General features: G+C 33.8%; 1 protein-coding gene across 1 annotated transcript in view; it reads right to left on the bottom strand.

The window, feature by feature from the left end:
- The window catches only part of GPR137C (G protein-coupled receptor 137C), a 65,744-nt gene that overhangs the window by 4,421 nt on the left and 40,902 nt on the right, over positions 1-20,421 (bottom strand). Inside the window, exons 4-6 of the mRNA XM_059182107.1 lie at positions 1,845-1,994; positions 409-534; positions 108-226 (exon numbers count right to left, since the gene is read on the bottom strand). Of these exons, the coding sequence (XP_059038090.1) occupies positions 108-226; positions 409-534; positions 1,845-1,994 (395 nt within the window). The remainder of the gene's footprint in view (positions 1-107; positions 227-408; positions 535-1,844; positions 1,995-20,421) is intronic.

Raw genomic sequence — 20,421 nt, 5'->3', positions numbered from 1 at the left:
ATGATCTTATTTACTGACATATGGCACCCAATCTACCTTTCTCATATTTGAGTTAAAGCTTAGGTTAGTTCTTGTCAATCTATTCAGTACTAATTGAGTACATCTACCTTCCTTCTCTTGAACTTCCCAGTCTTGGCAAGTCATCATCACTATCGTATCGTCTTGGATTGTCGAAAAAGTAAGCTCTGGAACTGTAATTGTGACTATTTATCATGCCAGCAGGTGCCTGTGAACAAAGTATTAAACAGCATATGAATGTTTCTTTTCAACTAAGAAAGGAGGCTGAGATCTAGAATGCTTTTTAGTTTCAAGCTTTGCCCAAAAAAACCCTAGAAAATTGATATAAACTTTCCATTATTTTTATAAAAATAAGGGGAACAGGCATTGGGGAATATTATGATATCATACCAAATTCTGGTTTAATCTCTGCGCCCGGAAAAAGAGTACCACTGACCATGCTGGTACATGTTCCCACAGAAAGAGGACCATTCCAAATACTATATACTCTTCTCCACTTATGTCTTCAAGATGAGCCTGTAAGCAGAGTATGACAGGGCCATTTTTAAACCTTTTTTTTTTTTTTATAAGCAGTCACCCGCCACAGTTAATTTGTTTCAGGTAGGGTAAGTTAAAACACACCAACTATAGGCACATAAATCTCTAAATTCATTTTCCATAGTTTGTGGTTTTATGTCCTTTAAAGGACATAAAAATGCTTTGATGTTAAGTAAAATAAAAAGTTATTAACTTTTTCAATGCATCAGTTTGTGAAAATATTTTTAGTACATGGGTAAGTTGAAATGATCTCATTTCTAGACTCCACAGTCTGAAGAGAGTTATAAGAGACGACTGATTCTAGCTACTACATAGCTAACCAAATAGCACCTACTGAGTCACACCTGTCGAGAAATGTCACATGTTAAGTGCTCAGCCCCACTACTATTTAAAAATATGCTTTGGGGCAAAAAAGGAGAATGCTCTGGGGCCTAAACTTCATATTGAATTTGCTTTTACTCTGCTAGCTGTTGGGTGAGAGAAGAGGCAAAAGGAGTGAACAGAATCTGCCAGCTGGAACTACAGGTGAAAATTTCACTACAGGTGAAAAAAAAAAACAAAAAAACAAAAACCAAAAACGAAGAAAATTCCTTTTCTTTAGAAAGGTAACTGAAATTCTGATAAAATGATATTCCAGAATGTCTTAAATTCAGCACAAAGTTATATTAATGTAAAGACATGACATGAAGCTATGTCAAACTGCACTTTTAGGAGGGGGATGGAGAAAGCTGGGAGGTGAAATATGATAGCTAAAGCACCAGAAATTACTAGAACAAACACCTGGACACCCAGAAACTATGAATGCTCTCCCATGATCATGACTGATAACACCAGCTTTTCAGAAAAGATCCTTATTTAAGTATCTAAAACCAAACCAAATATTTAGGTTATATGTAGGTCTTGGGTTTGAGAGAATAAATTTCATCCTAACAAGTTAAAAATATACCCATATTCACTAGCTAATGACAGGCAGTCAATTTATCTAGAGATAGTTCAACACTATCCTTGAAAAAATTAGTAAAATATAGGGTTATGACTAATAAATAGGTTTATGGCCCTATTAGTATTGTCCACAAAAAGAAAAGAAAATACTCCTTTGGGAGAAGTTCTCTCTGAAGAATGATTTTAAGTGACACCTGTAAATGAGGATCTTTAAGCATAAACTTTAAGTATGGTTATTGTTATAACCAGAGGTAAATGTTTGGAAGTCAAACACTTAAAATAATCTCTTGGTTAATGCTAATTTCATTATTATATTATTAGATTAGCAATACATGATAGCTACTTACCTTATCTGAAAGATTATCCCAGCCATAATTAAATGGACTTTCTAATGTATCCTGAGATATGGTGATCACCACCAAATTATAACAAGCTCTCGAAGAGTAGAGAAGAATGACTACAGAGCCTACGACAACAGTCTGGCACAGAGACATACCCTAGAAGAGAGAAAATTCGTCATCATAGCACTCCACACATTTGTCACAAGCTGTTCATCCACATTCAACAGAATCACCTCTTGTAGAGGTGAGCTCATTGAGTGAGCACTTGGTGGAATAAACTCTTGGTTATTCTCCTTTGCAATTCCTATCCTATCCAAAATCACAACCTAAACTTGTGTTTAAACTACCCTATTAATACAAATAAGTTATTTGCCAACTTGGCCAATGGTAGCTGGAGGAAGATTTTGTCCTGCCATGATTACCTTACTCCCTAATATGTGAATAAATAAATTGGTGAAATTGATATTAAGAGAAGTAGTTTAGGGGCGCCTGGGTGGCTCAGTTGGTTAAGCCGCTGCCTTCAGCTCAGGTCATGATCCCAGCGTCCTGGGATCGAGTCCCACATCGGGCTCCTTGCTCCGCAGGGAGCCTGCTTCTCCCTCTGACTCTGCCTTCCACTCTGTCTGCCTGTGCTTGCTCTCGCTCGCTCTCTCTCTGACAAATAAATAAATAAAATCTTTAAAAAAAAAAAAAAAAAAAAAAAAAAAAAAAAAAAAAGAGAAGTAGTTTAGTCATAATGAGAAAAGAATAGGAAATAGAAGAAAAAGAAATAGAAATAGAGGAAATTCCATTTCATACACTTAATTTCTAATGAGATACAAAATTAGAATAGAAATACAGCTCCTATGTTATTTGCTTCATTCTATTAAAGACTTGATGTTAGTCCCTTATTGAAGTCATTATGTTGACAACAAAATGATGTTGGCACTCAAATGCACTTTTTCAAATCCACAATATTTTAATACCAAGACTTCTGTTGTTTCCCCAAATAGGAAACCTTATAATTTATTACTTAGTCACAATTTAGTAGTCACACTCAACTCGACTGTGCATTCTGGAAAAAGGTGCAGTATCACCTTTTCACAGGGATTATTAACCTGGGGTCTATATTTCAATATATTTGGTTTCCTTTGTAATCCTATTTATCTTATGCATTAAAAACATTATTCTGAGAAGTGACACAATTGCCAAAGAGATGTACTGCAAAAAACACCCAGTGTGGTGTTTTGGACATTTGTGTTCTGGTTGTCACATGATGGCATTTAGCACACAAGGGCAGGGCAGGCTAGATGATCCACAATTCACAGGAGAGTTCTCTACATGAGAGAATTCCTCTCTAACCTTCTCTAACTTTCCAGGGTCCTCTTAGAAATTCATGAAGATGAAAAACCTGTTTGTAATGATCTGAGCAAAAACCCAATTGTTTAATATATAAAAAATGTTTATGTTTGCATAGTTTCAATAGATGCCAACATTTCCAGACACACATATAACATGTAAACTGAGGGAAATTTGTAATTTGTTTTGTTCAGAACTTTACCAAGAATGGCCAAAATTTGGAAAATTGTGATACAGACAGCAATACTGTGTGTGGTGTGTAAGTCACTAACACAATACCCTGTAACAGTCTGTGTTTTTAGCTGTCCCATTCAGTTTCTGTGTACAGATAACAAGCATCTGACATCATGCCCCCAAATTTACATATTGAAATATTGGTCAATTGCTTTCCTTTTATTTCCTCTTTATACCCAGGGCAATTATGTTGAATTTTTGAAGTTATTTGTGTAGGCAGATTAATAAATTGTTAATTGCAGGATAGAAAGAGTTTATTAAAAATACTTATCAGAGGGGTGTGCTGGGTTTGATAGGATTGAGAACCATTATTATAACTTACTTCTTTATAAGAACAACACATTTTAGGGGCATATGAGAAGAAGAACTAAAAGATAAAAGATACCTTGAAAGATGTTGAGAGAGTACCTTTTTAAGCTTAGTCACTACCATAACAAAAAGTGTGTGTGAAAATAAATAAAACCCTAGCAAGATTAAAATTCTCTAAAGTTAAGTCTAAAATTTTCTACGGTGTGCACTTTTATTTTTGTGAATCCCCCCAAAAACTGAAAAAAAAAGCTAATCTACTAAAAAAGCTAATCTAAAACCAATCCAGATCCAATTTTAGAAGTACTGTATTATTAAAGAAACACTGAGTAACACAAACTTAGAATGCTGTAAGCATTACCATTCTTTAAAATAATCATAAATAAATTTACAGAGGAATAAAATGACCCCTAAATGGGCTTGATCCCAGACATCATATAGAGAGATTCTGCTTATACTTATAAGTACTATAAAAACTAAAAAAAATAAGACTGCTAGAAAAGAGCAAAGAATCAATAACATTGAGGTAATTAATAAAACAAGATTACAGACAAATTACATACATATAACAATGAAAGAAGCCTACTAATTTAGAAAACAAAAGAAGATTCTTCCTGCAAAACACAGAATTACAAAACAAAAGAAAGTAAAAAAGGATTCTGCAACATGGAAGCTGTTGTCAAAAGCTAAAGAAAATCTTCCTAAAATGGATGGAGTCGTAACATAACAATTCCACTTCGGAGCAGTCCTCAAGGTCTTATTTTCCTTTCCTCTAGCCCTGCTCTTTTCCGGAAATTCCACACCAGACAAGGAAGGAAGAGTTACACCTCACTCCAGGATGTCGATTACTAATATATTGCTATGTATATCATTGACTATAGTTCAATTTTGTTTACAGGTATTTTTAAATGCAGGTATACAGAAATTTCAACTTATCATTCAGAGTTTTGACAAATGCGTATACACCAATATAACCCAAATTTCTACCAAAATAGAGAACATTGCCATCATGCCAGAAAGTTCCTCATACCTCTTCCCCATCAGCCAAACCCTCAAAGGCATATACTCTCCTGCTTCTGTTTTTATAACTTAGTTCTGAACTTCAACTAAATGGGACCATTGAATATGAACTCTTTTGTAGGTTTCATTCAGTCAGCATAATGTTTTCTGCTTCATGTATGTTGTTGGATGTTTCAGTAGTTTGGTCTTTGTATTGCTCAAGTGGTTGATTAGAATGACCAACTCCTCCTGGTTTGCTCAAGAAAGTCCCACATCCCAGAAAACTTCTCAGCCGCAGAGAAACCAGGACAGTTGACCACACTAATTCTACTAATTAGATGAAATTGTTTATATGAGAGTTTCATCTGTTGATGCACAGTTTCTACAAACATTCTTATACAAGTCGTTTTGTGGACATGTCCTTTCACTTCTTTGTGGTAAATACCTAAAAATGGAATTACTGGATCATATGGTAGGTATAAGTTCAGCTGTATAAGAAACTGTCAGATCTTTTTCCAAGATGGAGGTACACTTTTACACTTCCAACAAAGTACGAGAGTTCCAGTTGCTCCACATCCTAGAGAACAACAGGGTTTTTCAAGCTTTCTAATTTTAGCCATGCTGGTAGATGTATAGTTGTATCTCATTTTGGTTTTAATTTGCATTTCCCCAATGACTTATTGGCCATTTGTATATCTTCTTTATGAAAAATCTAGTCATATCTTTGACCACTTCTAAATTGGGTTATCTTTTTTTTTTTTTTTTTTTTTTTGAGTTGTAGGAGATCTCTATATATGCTGGAAATGAGTCCCTTGTCAGAAATATGTATTGCAAATATTATCTTGAAGTCTGTGCTTTGCCTTTGCATTTTCTTAGTCTTTTCTTTGGATGAGAAATTTGAACTTTTAATTAAGCTTAATCTATCAATTTATTCCTTCTGAATACTTTCTATGACCTAAGAGATCTTTGCTTACTCCCAAGTTATAAAGATGTTTTTCTGTGTTTACTTCTAAAAGCTTTAGAGTTTTTTCATTTATATTTAGGTCTATGATTCATTAAAATTTTTTTTTTATATGAGTATAGTATGAAATAAAGTTAGGGGTTCATTTTATTTCATTTAGATACTCAGTTTTTACAGCTTCATTTGTTGAAAAGCTCCCATTTCCCCTTTGGATTGCTTTAGCACCTTTGTCATAAATCAAAAGACCTTATAAATGTGAATTGATTTCTAGCTTTCTATTCTGTTCCATTGATCTGTTTGCCTCTTTTATGCTAGTCACACAGTCTTAATTATTGTAGCTTTATACTAAATTTCAAAGCCATGTAGTGTAAGTCCCTGCTTTTTCAGGGTTTCTTTCTGCATTGTTCAGTATAATAGCCTTTAGCTTCATGTGAGTATTTACATTTAAATTAAATTAAATTAAATTAAATTATTTATTTACTTGAGAGAGAGAACACACTCACACACATGAGGGGCAAGAAAGGGCAGAGGGGGGAGTGGGAGAACCAGAGAGCCCACCAAACAGGAAGTCTGACATAGGGCTTGATCAGGTTCTGATCTCATCAGGATCTTGAGATCAGAACCTGAGCCAAAGGCAGATATTTAACTGACTCAGCCACCCAGGCACTTCCTGTAAGGGACTCTTAACTATAGGGAACATACCAAGAGTGGCTGGAGGGGAGATGGGTGGGGGAGAAGGGGTAACTGCATGATGGGTGTCAAGGAAGGCATGTGATATAATGAGCACTGGGTGTTATATGCATTTGATGAATCACTGAACTCTACCTCTAAAAGCTAATAATATATTATATGTTAATTAATTGAATTTAACTAAAAAAATTAAAAATTAAATTATCAACTCCTCTTTCACAATAGCAACATTTCAAATGCTCAGTAGTTACATATGGCTTGTTACAATACTGAATAATGCAGATATAAAATATTTTCATCACACACAAAGTTCTACTAGGAAGCACTACTTTAAAAGAATTTTTAGGGGCGCCTGGGTGGCTCAGTGGGTTAAAGCCTCTGCCTTCGGCTCAGGTCATGATCCCAGGGTCCTGGGATTGAGCCCTGCATCGGGCTCTCTGCTTAGCAGGGAGCCTGCTTCCTCCTCTCCCTCTGCCTGCTTCTCTGCCTACTTGTGATCTCTATCTGTCAAATAAATAAATAAAATCTTAAAAAAAAATAAAAAAAATAAAAGAATTTTTAGGTCATTTTCATTTCCACATACATTTTAAAATAAAATTGCCAATTTCTGTTTTTAAGAACCACATGGTAGAATTATGATTAGGATTGTTTTGAATCTGTAGATCATTTTGGGGAAAATTGCCATCTTAACCATACTGCATCTTCCAATCCATGAACAATGGTATCCACTGATTTAAGTCTTCTTTAGTTTCTGTCAGCAATATTTTGTAGTTTTCAGTATAGAGGTATTGTTTTTTGGAAAATTTGTTCAAAGTATTTTGGTTTATTTGATGCTAATATAAATGGGGTTATTTTTTGAATTTCATCTTTTAATTGTCTGCTTTTGATATATGTATAAATACAATATAATTTTGTATTTTGACCTTGTATACTGAGAACTTGCTACATTCAAATTTCTAGTAGTTATCTAGTTATTTAAATATTAAGTTTTAAAAGATGTTTTATATAAACAATTCTGTTGTCTGCACTTAGAGACATTTTTACTTTTTTATTTCCAATTTTATAACTTTGTTTCTTTTTTTTTTTTTTTGCTTGTTTTCTTGGAATATTGAATAGAAGTGGTGAGAATGGGCATCGTTGCTTTGTTTTCTATCCTTTAAGTATGATATACTTTTCCATACTTTAATTATGATATTGATTGTAAGTAGTTATAGAAGGTATTTTATCAGATTGAGGAATATTCCTAGTATTCTTTATATTCTTTATTCTGCTTTTTTTTTTTTTTTAATCATAGAGGGTGCTAAATTTTGTCAAATGCTTTTTCTACATCTATTCAATTTATTATTTTTTTTCTCCTTGTTTTCTTAATGTAGTGATTTAAATTGATTGGTTTTTAAATGTTAAACCAATGCTGCATTCCTGTGATAAATTCTACTTGGTCATGATTTATTATTCTTTTTATATGTTGCTGAGATTCTGCATCTTTAAGTATAAGGGACAATAGTTTGTAATTTTTATTTGTTTTGTAAATCTTTGTCAAAGATTTGATACCAAATCTTTGGTATCAGTAATGCTGTCCTCATTATGTATGTTGGAAAACGTTCCTTCCTTCTCTATTTTCAAAAGAATTTGTTTAATATTGCTATTATTATTTTTTTAAATATTTGATAAAATTAACCAGCGAAACCATCTAGCCCTAGAGTTTTCTTTGAGGGAAATTTCTGATAGCAACTTAGATTTCCTTAAGAAATTTAAGGGCTATTCAGATTTTATATTTTGTCTTCTAACAATTTGTTAAGTTGTATTTTTAAAGTAATTTTCCATTTCCTCTAAGTTGTCAGATTTACCCACAAAGGGTTGTTCATAACATTCCTTCATTTTTCTTTAATGCCTAGTAAGATCTATAGTGATATTCCCTCTTTCATTCATGGTATTGGCAGTTTGTGTTTTCACTCTGCTTTTTTCTGTACATGAGATTTTTTTTTTATATATATATTCACTATTAACTTTTGGCTTTAATTTCTTTATTGTTAATTTTCTGATTCACTTATTTCTATTATCTTTACTATTGCAGTCCTTCCACTTATTTTGTCTCTCTCTCTTTTTAAAAATTTTCCTAGTTTCCCCTTGTAGTTTCTAAGGTGAAATCTTAGGTCACAATTTTATATATTTCTTCTATTCTAATATATAGTATTTAAAGTTATATTTTTCTCTTCAAGCACTATTTTAGCAGCATCCTACAATTTTTGGTGTATTATATTTTATTATCCTATATGAAATCTTTTCTTTTCTTTTTTTTTTTTTTTTTAAAGATTTTACTTATTTGTCAGAGATAGAGCACAAACAGTGGGAGTTGCAAAGAGGGAGAAGCAGGCTCCCTGCTGAGTAAGAAGCCTAGTGCAGGACTTGATCCCAGGACTCTGGGATCATGACCCGAGCCAAAGGCAGATGCTTAACCAATGAGCCATACAGGCATCCCTATGTGAAATATTTTCTAATTTCCTTTGTGATTTCTTTTATGTTGATGACCATTTCCATGCTAAAGTGGAAGAAATGTGTGTTCTCCAGTTAGTGAGAGTCAATTAGCTTAAGGGTGTTGATAGTACTGTTTAGATTTTTTTTTTTTTTAAGATTTTATTTATGACCCCGAGATCATGACCTGAGCCAAAGGCAGAGGCTTTAACCCACTGAGCCACCTAGGCGCCCCAGTCTCTACTTTTTAATGGGAGTGTATTTTTTGAATACAACTAGTTATATGTTTGGATTTAGATTTTACATTTTACTGTTTGTTTTCTGTTTGTCCCTCTTGTGTTTTGTTGTTGGTGTTGTTTTTCCTCGGTCTCTTACTTGTGTTCTTTTGTGTTAATTGAATATTTTTAAGAATTCCATTTTAACTTATCTATTGGATTTTTAACTACACTTCACTAGTTTTTGTTTGTTTGTTTTGTTTTGCCTTAAGTGGTTGCTCTAGGGCAGTAGTTCTTAAAAAGTGTGTTCCAGTGACCTTAAGATTAAAATCAATATGATAAAAAATACTGAGATGTTATTTACCTATTGTACTCTAATTCTTTTTAGAACACTGAGATGTTATTTACCTATTGTACTCTAATTCTTTTTAGAACACACAGCAGGCTACATGATAAGTGATGTCAACGTTTTGTGTACATGTGTATTCTTGTGTTTTCTAGAATTCCTGTTATAATAGAATTAAGGTGTAAATATGTGCACTTTCAGAGATGAACTCTGCGTGTTCTCTTACTTTTACTGGGCTCTTACTAGTTTTCTTTGGTTATACCTGTCATATCTGCTAAAACCTTATTATCATCCAATGTGTAGTTATTTTGAAATCTTGTATCTCCGTGGAAATATCAGGAATAGGTATTCCTGATAGATTTGTTTTACAATATTTAAGAGTTTTAAAAAATTTAAAATTTGGGGCACCTGGGTGGCTCAGACCTTGAGCGTCTGCCTTTGGCTCAGGTCGTGATCCCAGAATTCTGGGATTGAGCCCTGCCTCAGGCTCCCTGCTCAGCGGGAAGCCTGCTTCTTCCCTTGCCTGCTGCTCCCTCTCTGGCTGCCTCTGTCAAATAAATAAAATCTTTAAAAAAAAATTTAAAATTTGATATTAAATGCATTTTAAAAATTAATCACATTTTACTCTAAAGTGAAAACATATTTTTTCATAGTTAAGAATGGATTATTGACTTAAGAATGGGGAATTATTTTTTAATGGATAAGAGGTTCAGTATGGGGTAATGAAATGTTCTGGAGTTAGATGGTGGTGATGGTTGTATAACAATATGAACCTATTAAATGTCACTGAACTGTACACTTAAAAATGAGTACAATGGTAACTTTTATGTTATGTATATTTTGCCACAATAAAAAAATATATTTCTCAACACACAATGACCCTGTTTACCTCTAAGATGCTGAGAAAGATGAAAGTGATTAGAATTCTGTGACTCAATAATGAAAAGAATCTACCTCAAAGGAACTGGAAGAAACTGACTTGTTTTATCAAATAAAATGTGATGAAAACTTTCTTTCAATTATCAACATTGGATAATTTACCTTATTGTATCTTCTATGAGAGAAGCTTTTTGAATAGTATTATGGCCCAATGAGGCTGCAGCATCATTTTGAGACCAGTCGATCAGAGTTTAAAGGCAAAAGGAACTGAAAATTTAAATGCAGGCGTGGTGAGCACTTTAAATAACAAAAATTATTTTTATAACCTTACAAACTAGGAATGAAAAAGCCATTCAAACATATCACAGACTACACTATTATATTGCTCTAATATATGGCATTCGCTATCCATTGGCTGAGAAACCACACACGGTAGCTGAGAAACCACTAAAGTCTTAATAGAGTTGATATTGCTGAATGCCTACTGGATGGGAAGTCCATTCAAGAAATTATGGCATTGCCTTTTTCCAATAATACAGAAACTCATTGATTTAAAGATATAACTGAAAACAAGGAGTGATTTAATACCTTGTCTACAGATTTATATTTATATTTATATTTTGCCAGATTTATATTTTTGTCTTACAAAAATTAGCAAGACTAATTTTGTTTCTATTTGTCTGGTGTCAGCCCCAGTTAATCATCCAGGGAGATATTCTTTTATCTTAATGTCTGAGAAGAAACATAAGTGGCTGAAATATTCAAAGTGTTGAAAACTCTTCTGATTGTTTATTGCAGGTCAACTGTGTTGATATGTTCACTAATGGTACAAAAGCAATGGTAAATAAAATGTCTGGGCCTTAGCACAAATCAAATCAGTGGCCCAAACTGTATCGTATTCTTTTCTGACATGCGTTCCCAATTAAAAAAGGAAGTCAGTTTCACTTAAGAATATCCTTGAAGCAGTGAAAATATTTATTAGTCACCAACCCTAGAGTATGTGTCTATTTAATACTCTGTGTGATTAGATGAGCTATTTAAAGCAATTCTCCTGCATGTTGAAGTATAGTGGTTGTCTTGAGTCAAAGCACTTATGTGGTTGTTTGACTTTTGAGCAGAAGTAGCCACTTTTCTCACAGAACACCATTTTTGACTTAACAAACAACTATGGAAGACAAATGATGGTTTCTCAGACTTGGTTGTCGGGTATACATTCTTTTGAAAATAAATGAAACGAGCCTTTCACTTCAAGGAAAATATCCAACACTATTGCCAACAGTGAAATATAAATTTTCAAATTGAAATTAGAATTTTTGAAAACTTGCAAGCACTTTTGTTCGTGGTAAGACTGGCATGGCGGCTTCTGAAAACTTAAAAACTTTTCTGATTGGATTGGAGGTAATATTAAGGTGATTTTGAATATTGTCCAATGAAATGTATCATCATTTTGAAGATCTGTGAGCACTCTCTTTAAATGATCCATGCATGATGTTATACAATCATTCAAAGTGCAAGATAGACCAATGGTAGTACAGAAAGTCCACTAATATGGTTTTAGATTCCACATGGCAACTAACCTTTAAGAAACCTCCCCTTCAGATGTTTGGTGTAGTATTAGAGAAGAATATCCACAATCATTTGAAAAGGTTATTAAAATTCTCTTCCATTTTTCAACTACATATATGTGTGAGGATTTTCTTCATATACTTCAACCTAAATGACATACCACAACAGACTGAATGCAGAAGCAAACATGAAAATCTACCTGTCTTCCATTAAATTAGAAATTTAAGATTTACAAAAGGTAAAGCAATGTTGATCTTCTAATTTATTTTTGTTTTGGAAAACAGTTATTTTTCATAAAAACATGTTAATACAATGGATTTATTATTGTTATTTTAAATGAATTAATAATGAATATTTTTAGATTTTCTCAATTTTTACTTCTAATAATGAATATATAAGTAGATATAATCTATATAAACAATAGCTCTTTAGAGTTCTCAATAATTCTCAGGGTTGTAATGGAGTCTTGAGACTAAAAAGTCTGAGAACAACTACTCTAGAAATTATAATATATATCCTCAACTTTTCATGGTCTAAGTAAAGTTAATATCATACCACTTGAACTAAAATGTAAGGACTTTGTAACCATATGGATACATTTATCCCCTGTCCTTTAAGCTATAGTTGCTATGTGTTGTTATATACTATTATAGAGAATTATATATGTACATATATAAACCTCTCATTATAAGTTTTGCTTTGCACAGTCATATTTCTTTTTTAGAAATTAAGAACTTATATTTACCCACATATTTACTATTTCTTGTATTCTTCATTCCTTCCTGAAGAGATGAAATTCAAGCTGACTTTATTTCCCTTCAGTCTGTAGAATTTTCTTAACATTTCTTATAATGCAGGTCTCCTGGTAACTAACCCTCTTAGTTCTATAGAAGATGTTTTTATTTTTTCATCATTCTTTATATTCTTTATAGTTTGATTTGATACAGATTTCAGACTTGACCACATTTTTTCCTTCAGCATGTTAAAGATGTTTCCATGTCTTCTGGTCTCCTTTATTTCTGATAAGTGATTTATCTTTTGAATCAATGTTCCTTTATGTAGGTGTCATTTTTTCTCTGCTTTGAAGACTTCCTTTTTATTTTTGGTTTTAAGAACTTTGATTATAAGGAATATAGGTGAGACTTTCTTTATCCTAATTGGGGGTTGCTGAGCTTCATGAAACTGTAAATTTATGTCTTTCATCAAAATTGGAAAATTTCACTCATTATTTCTTCAAATATTTTTTTCCAACTTCATTTTCTCTCTCTTTTCCTTTGGGGATTCCACTTACACTTACTTAGGTCCTGAAACTGTGTTCATTTTATTATCTTCTTTCCACTCACCCTCCTCTATTCTTCAAATTGGATAATTTCTGTTGATTTAAGTTCATTGACTTGTTCTTCTTTCCTCTCCTACCTGCTGTTAAGTCACCCAACTGGTGACTTTTTAATTTTAAATATTGTATTTTTTAATTCTAGAATTTATTTTTATAGTTCCTATTTTCTCCTGAGATTTCCTATTTATTTATCAAAGTATATTTTCCTTAAGCATACTTGAGCATATGAGAAAATATTTGTCTGATATAGCCAACATCTAAGTCATCTGGAAGGGGGAATTGCTTCCAATGATTGCTTTTTGCTCTGAGAGTATGAGTTGTATTTTTCCAGTTTCTTCATATAGCCAGTAACCTTGGATTGTTTTTTGGATCTTGCAAATGACATGTTTTAGAGAGTCTGGATTCAGTTATATTCTTCTGAAAAGTGTTGTGTTTTTTTTTTTTCTTTTTCTTTTCCTTTTTTTTTTTTTTTTTTTTTTTTTTTTAAGCAAAAATTAACTCGGCTAGACTCAAATCCCAAACCATGTAAGCATGGATGGCAGTTGAAATATCCTTAACTTTGATGCTTGAGTACTGTACTGCTCATATGTAGTTCAGGTAGCAGATAAAAACTTGGCAGAATTTGTCATCAGAATTTGTAGCTTCCTCTACCTGGGTGTCCTCTTCTTGATATTTCCCACATTTTCCATCTGTGGTAATTACTTGAATTTTGTCTTCTGATTCTTCAAACAAGTAAAACAGAGGTTTTCTCTTCAATTTTTGACTGCCCCATGAATGAGAACTTTCCTCAGGCTAGAAGCTGTAAAAAACAGGAAACTTACTCAATGTCATTTCCTTCTTCTAAGTAGTTGCTCTCCAGTGCCTTCAGTGTTATATTTTGTCCAGAATTTATCATTGCTATCTGTGGATGTTTTGTCCAATAGAAGCTACTCAACCATTACCAGAAGCTGAATCCTACATATATTTTTTGAAATAATCTCGCAAATGCTATTTCCATTTGGAATTACAATGCCAAACTAAGCAACAATAAGAGGAAAAGTAATAACAAAAATGCCAAACTAAACATCAATGATAAGAAAACAAAGTAATGATAATTAGTAAATTAAAAAATATACAGTTAATCCTTTAACAACAGATTTGAACTGCATGGGTCCACTTATATACAGGTTTTTTTTTTGTTTGTTTTAAACTCAGTATTATAAATGTATTTTCTCTTCCTTATGATTTTCTTAAAAGATCTTTTTTATTTATTCATTTGACAGAGCGAGAGCATGAGTGAGAGGACAAGCAGGGGGCAGAGTCAGAGGGAATGGGAGAAACAGGCTTGATCCCAGGACCCCAGGATCATAACCTGAGCTGAAGGCAGACATTTAACCAACTGAGCCACCTAGGCACCCCTTACTTATGATCTTCTTAATAACATTTTTCTTTCCTCTAGTTTACTTTATTATAAGAAAACAGTATATTAATACATATAATATACAAATAAAGTATGTGTTAATAGACTGTTTATATTAGTCAACAGTAGGCTATTAGTAAATTTTTGGGGAGTCAGTGTGTCACCTATACTTAAAAAGAAACAAAGGCATTAGAAGACATTTTAGGGGATTCAAAAGTTACATGTGGGGCGCCTGGGTGGCTCAGTGGGTTAAGCTGCTGCCTCCAGCTCAGGTCATGATCTCAGGGTCCTGGGATCGAGTCCCGCATCGGGCTCTCTGCTCAGCGGGGAGCCTGCTTCCCTCTCTCTCTCTGCCTGCCTCTCTGTCTACTGTGATCTCTCTCTGTCAAATGAATAAATAAAATCTTTTAAATAAAAAAAAAGTTACATGTGGGTTTTTTTTTAAAGGATTTATTTATTTATGAGAGAAAGAGAGAGCATATGAGTGGGGGAAAGGGGTAGAGGGAGAGTGAGAGAGAAATCTCAAGCAGACTCCCCACTGAGCACAGAGTCCCAACACAGGGCTTGATCCCAGGGCCCTGAGATCATGACTTGAGCCAAAATCAAGAGTCAGCCACAGGCACACTGTCATACTTTGGTTTTATGTGGAGATCAGTGCCCCTAATCCCTCTATTGTTCAAGGGTCAACAGAATTTTGATAATAATAAGATCTAAACAGTTTCAAAAATAGTTTCATGCTGCAGAGACAAATTAGATTTCTGTCTCCTATGGATTTTTAAAAATGGGACAAGTGTGTGGTGGGTCTACTCAGCAACAGAATAAGAAGTAAGACTTGGGGTATAAGTACTGGAGTAATGAAGACAGCAAAGTAAAGAAGTGCTACAACTTAAGATGGATAGAGTAAAGCCTCATAATTCAGAAGAGAAATTAAAGCAAAATATCAGGAAAGTGGTAATCATACCATTATAGAGGATGGTGCAGCCTCTATTTCTCTAGCAGCATCCTCTCCAAATTCTGGTTAAATTGTATTTCGGGGAGGTGGAAGAGAGACACCCATAGTATTTTAGCCTATTTCTTCAATTATGGCTTAAATTATCATAACCCACTGCCTGGGTTTTATAGGATCACCTTGTCTGCATGTAAGATCAGAAATATCAGTAAAATTGAATATTACTGTGTCTCTGCAAGATGCTGATGCTGTTTCCCATTCCAATACATTAAATTGATATGGATAAAGGGTTGAGTGAACATTGGATACAAAGGTTTACATAGTAATTAAAACAGGAATTCAGGAGAGAGAGAGAATGCATTATTTGCAAATGGTTGACTGGGCTAGGAGACAAGCTGATCTAATACTAAGTATCAGACAATGATTCCTTTTATACTCTTACCTAAATATAAAATTGGGCATGTCCCTGACCAAAGAGATAAACCTAAAAGTTTAACTTTTATTTCCACCATGACTTTGAGTGGTCTTTTATACAGATAACCCCAACCTATCATTACAGGGGCTAAGCATCAACATTGGTTTAAACTTTTTGTGCTGATAAAGTTATTTTATCCATTAAAAATGATATACGTTCTACAGTCTTATAAATATTCTTTTTTTTCTGAAATGGAAAGGAATATTAGAATAAAAACACTCTTATCAGCATGCATTTTATTTATTTACTTTTTAAAGATTTGGGTTAAGCCTCTACCTTCTGCTCAGGTCATGATCTCAGGGTCCTGGGATTGAGCCCTGCATCAGGCTCTCTGCTCAGCAGGGAGCCTTCTTCCCCCCTCTCTGTCTCTGCCTGCCTCTCTGCCTACTTGTCATCTCTCTCTGTGTCAAATAAATAAGTAAATTAATTAAAAATAATTAAAATTCGTTTATTTGAGAGACAGAGTGAGCGCGAGAGCAACCTGGGGGGAAGGGCAGATGGAGAGGGAGAAAGAGTCTTAAGCCTTGAGCCCAGAGCCAGAGCCTGGAGCACAGAGCACGGAGGCTGGAGGCTGGAGCCTGGAGCCCAGTGTGGAGCCCAGTGTGGAGCTCAGTCTCATGACCTTTACATCACAGTCTGCAGTGAAACCAAGAGTTGGACACTAAACCAACTGTGCCACCCAGGAGCCCCATCAGTATGCATTTTAAAGTTAAAAGTTATGTTATAATTCTGGTAAAAATTATATAAATTCAAACATACCACAGAAATCATAGAAATGAAGGCAAAGCAAACAGCAATAAAAGAAACCAATAGGAGAAAAAGACCAATACTAACACACAATCATGTCAATAAATATAAACTATTTGTTTACCATATATATGTATATGTATATGTATATGTATAATCTATATATATATTATAGAGAGATTATATATTTATTTGACAGAGAGAGGAAGGGAAGCAGGCTCCCTGCTGAGCAAAAAGCTGAGCAAAAAGCTCGATGCGCGACTTGATCCCAAGACCCTGGGACCCTGACCTGAGCCGAAGGCAGAGGCTTTAACCCACTAAGCCACCCAGGCGCCCCTCAGGTTTCCAGCTCTTAATCACTATGGTACATTCACTGTCTTTCACTAAGGTCTTTCCAAATTAATTAAAAATTGATATATCTGAAAAAAGATAAACATATCCAAAAGTATATCAATACCATTTTTTATTTATGCCACCCTCATTGCAAAAGAGAATTTGAAGTAGTTACAGAGATGCACACAAACACACACAATACACAGGAATGTACATGTGTGTGGTGGTGCTGGGGAATAAGAGAGTGAAGTAAAACTAGTGGTAGAGCCAGAACCCAAAGTAGATATCATAAGGTCATCTATGATTGATGTAGAGATGAGCCACATATTTGCCTCTGAATGGCATAGTGGTCAGAGAAAAGAAGGATTTAATCAATACTGTTTTACCTGGTACTGAACTGGAGAAAAAGATATTTTTTCCAGAACACTATGTAGACAATATCCTTAAGAACATTATACAATAGGGGCGCCTGGGTGGCTCAGTGGGTTAAGCCTCTGCCTTCGGCTTGGGTCATGATCTCAGGGTCCTGGGATCGAGCCCCACATCGGGCTCTCTGCTTGGCAGGGAGCCTGCTTCTCCCTCTCTCCCTCTGCCTGCCTCTCTGCCTACTTGTGATCCCTGTCTGTCAAATAAATAAATAAAAAATCTTTAAAAAAAAATATTATACAATAGAAAATTTTAAGATAAATGTTTCTTACATATTTCTTCATATAGGCCAAAGCATGATGTCAAAGTATAGGTCAGAACAGACAATTCCACCCATGGAACAATGTAGTCTGAGTACAAAACATCTGGACTGGGCTAAAGATAAAATATAGAATAGATAGGGAGATGGAAAGACTAGACATCTCTTCAGGTAATCTTTCTGGTAATTAAGCTTTTGAATTTAACAGTTGAGAGTTTATTTCAAGAACCTGGAGTACAGAAATTCTATATTGTTTATTAGGCCAGATTCATATGCCTAGACAGTCAAGCAGAGGGTAAAACCGGTAACTTCTCATGGAAGTCAGGGGACCTGAATAGGATAGGTGTCTGAATTTTAGGCTTTCTACCAAAATAAGCTGGAGGAAGACCTATCTATAAAGATAATATCTAATTCACATTGGTATATATGTATGTAATGTTGGAGACATCACTGAAATGGAAACAGAAAATTTCCTTTGTTTTTGTTAAATAAGAATGTTGGTACAATATAACAAGATTATGGAAAGCTGCCAAAGTAGTACTTGAGAAAACATATCGCTCTAAATATCTTATTTACAAAACAATAAATCATGTATCTATATAAGAACATAGACAAAGAAAAAAGTAAAAACCTTAATTAGTAAGAAAATAGAAAAATGAATGTGCAGAAATAAACTATTCAAATTGGCAATAACTAATATTTAAAAACCAAATTAGAGTTGCTATTTTTTTTGAAAAAGGGAACTAATACACAGCACTGTCCTAGCTGGTAAAGGAATAAAAGCTTTTTTAAGAAGAGAGTCCAGATAGTTGTTTCTGAATTTTATTCTCGAAGTGAAGGAGAAGGAATCAAATTAAGTCCATAAAAAGGGAAAACACTAGAATTATGCCTTCAAAGTTTGGTAAGATGAGGACAAACAGATTATAGAACACAGAGTAGGAGAGAGATGTTCCTGGAAAATAAAACAGCCTAAGGATATAGAGACAGGAAAGAATGTTGTGTGCCATTTAGAAATAAGATGGGTAAGACTGAGTTGAAACAAATCATGGAAGATCTCATTTTCACTGAATATGTAGAAGAAGGAGAGAAGAATAAACAGAAAAACAGAAGACCAACATCTGAGCTTTAAGAAAATGCTCTCAGAGCTGGTAGGAAGCAGAGTCAGTTTGAAAGTGGCAGAGGTAGATGTTCAGCTTCTATATGTTGACTGAATACAAGAAATGGCTATTCCTGTGCAGAAGTAAAAAAATTAAAATGGGCCTAGTGATTTTACAAGGAGAACATGAAAGCAAGATGATGTACTCTTTGAATAAATGTTTATAACCTAGTTAGGAAGACCAAAAACTATATAACTGTACAATGTAATATAAATAATCTAATATATTATGTTTACCCGTAAAGGCCTGTATTTAAGCATGTCTCTCTATAGTGTTCCTAGAGAATTCTGTATCCATGTACCTTTTAAATGTAAGAATTCTAAAATAATAATAACAATAATAATAATAAAAAGTGAACACCTTTCATATGATAGTTAGGGGAAGATGTTTGAAATAATTCTGGAGGAGTTATCAGATGAGATTTTCCACTCAGTTTGGCAACTTTACTATATTTGGAGAAATATCTATTTCAAAGCAAATAATCCAAACTTTAAAAGTTGTTAGATATGCAGAAAAGAAGGCTTTTAAATTCAGTCACATCTATTTATGCTTTATCAGTAGAAAAGCACAAGGTATGAATTTTACAGTGATATTATTACATTAAGTGGGGACGCTATTGATATATCACAAGATTATATACTACAGTGGTGACATTATCATTTCTAATACTAAACTGAAGCCTGAATTAGCAAAAACATTTACATTTTGGGAACTTTTTAGGATAGAAATTGGATACAATTATTTTCCAGGTAAGATTAGTAGGTTTGAAAGTCTCTCTCTCTCTCTTTATGTATATATATTTTTATTTCTATTTCTGTATTTATCCTGCATTATACTGATACATGTTTAAAAACTAAAATTAAAGTCTCTACCTAAACTTAAAGGACAAGTTGATTACCATACATTTAACTTTTACTAGGGTTATATGAAAAATGACAACAATATAGAAGTCTAACTATATTTCAGAGAACTGTTTAAGACACGATCTTACTTATCTTCAGTGAATAGATAATGATGCCAGATTAGGGCAAGCTTGTGTGTATATATAAATCACACACCCAAATCCACACATCTATACCCATACACCCAGTGACACATACACTCTGATGACTGACTCACTGCTCAACCACATTGTCAATCAGCAGTAGAAACTTCTATGGTTCTCTGTTAATAGCTTAGCATTGGCCTCTGTTTGCTGATCCAAAGTATAAGGAAAGGCAGAAGCAAGGCATTTATACGTTTAATTACATGACTAGCTGTTTTAAAATCATAGGGTCTTCATATTATGGGATGAAATAACATTTTCTAAATCTTCATACAAATAAACACCACCTTGGAAGTATGACATTTTAACACTGCTAACCCAAATGCATGTAGATATAATCTGGTGAATTTTTAACAGCAATATTGCCACCCTCCCTGATGAAATCTTATTAGTGTGGCTTTATGTATTAGGCCATTTGTGATACATTCATGTAAATTATGGTTTATTTAAT

This window comes from Mustela lutreola, chromosome 7 (assembly GCF_030435805.1).
Source record: "Mustela lutreola isolate mMusLut2 chromosome 7, mMusLut2.pri, whole genome shotgun sequence".
NCBI classification, from domain to species: domain Eukaryota; kingdom Metazoa; phylum Chordata; class Mammalia; order Carnivora; family Mustelidae; genus Mustela; species Mustela lutreola.
Note: the sequence above shows the minus strand (reverse complement) of the source record. Positions and strands in the feature narration are given on the sequence as shown.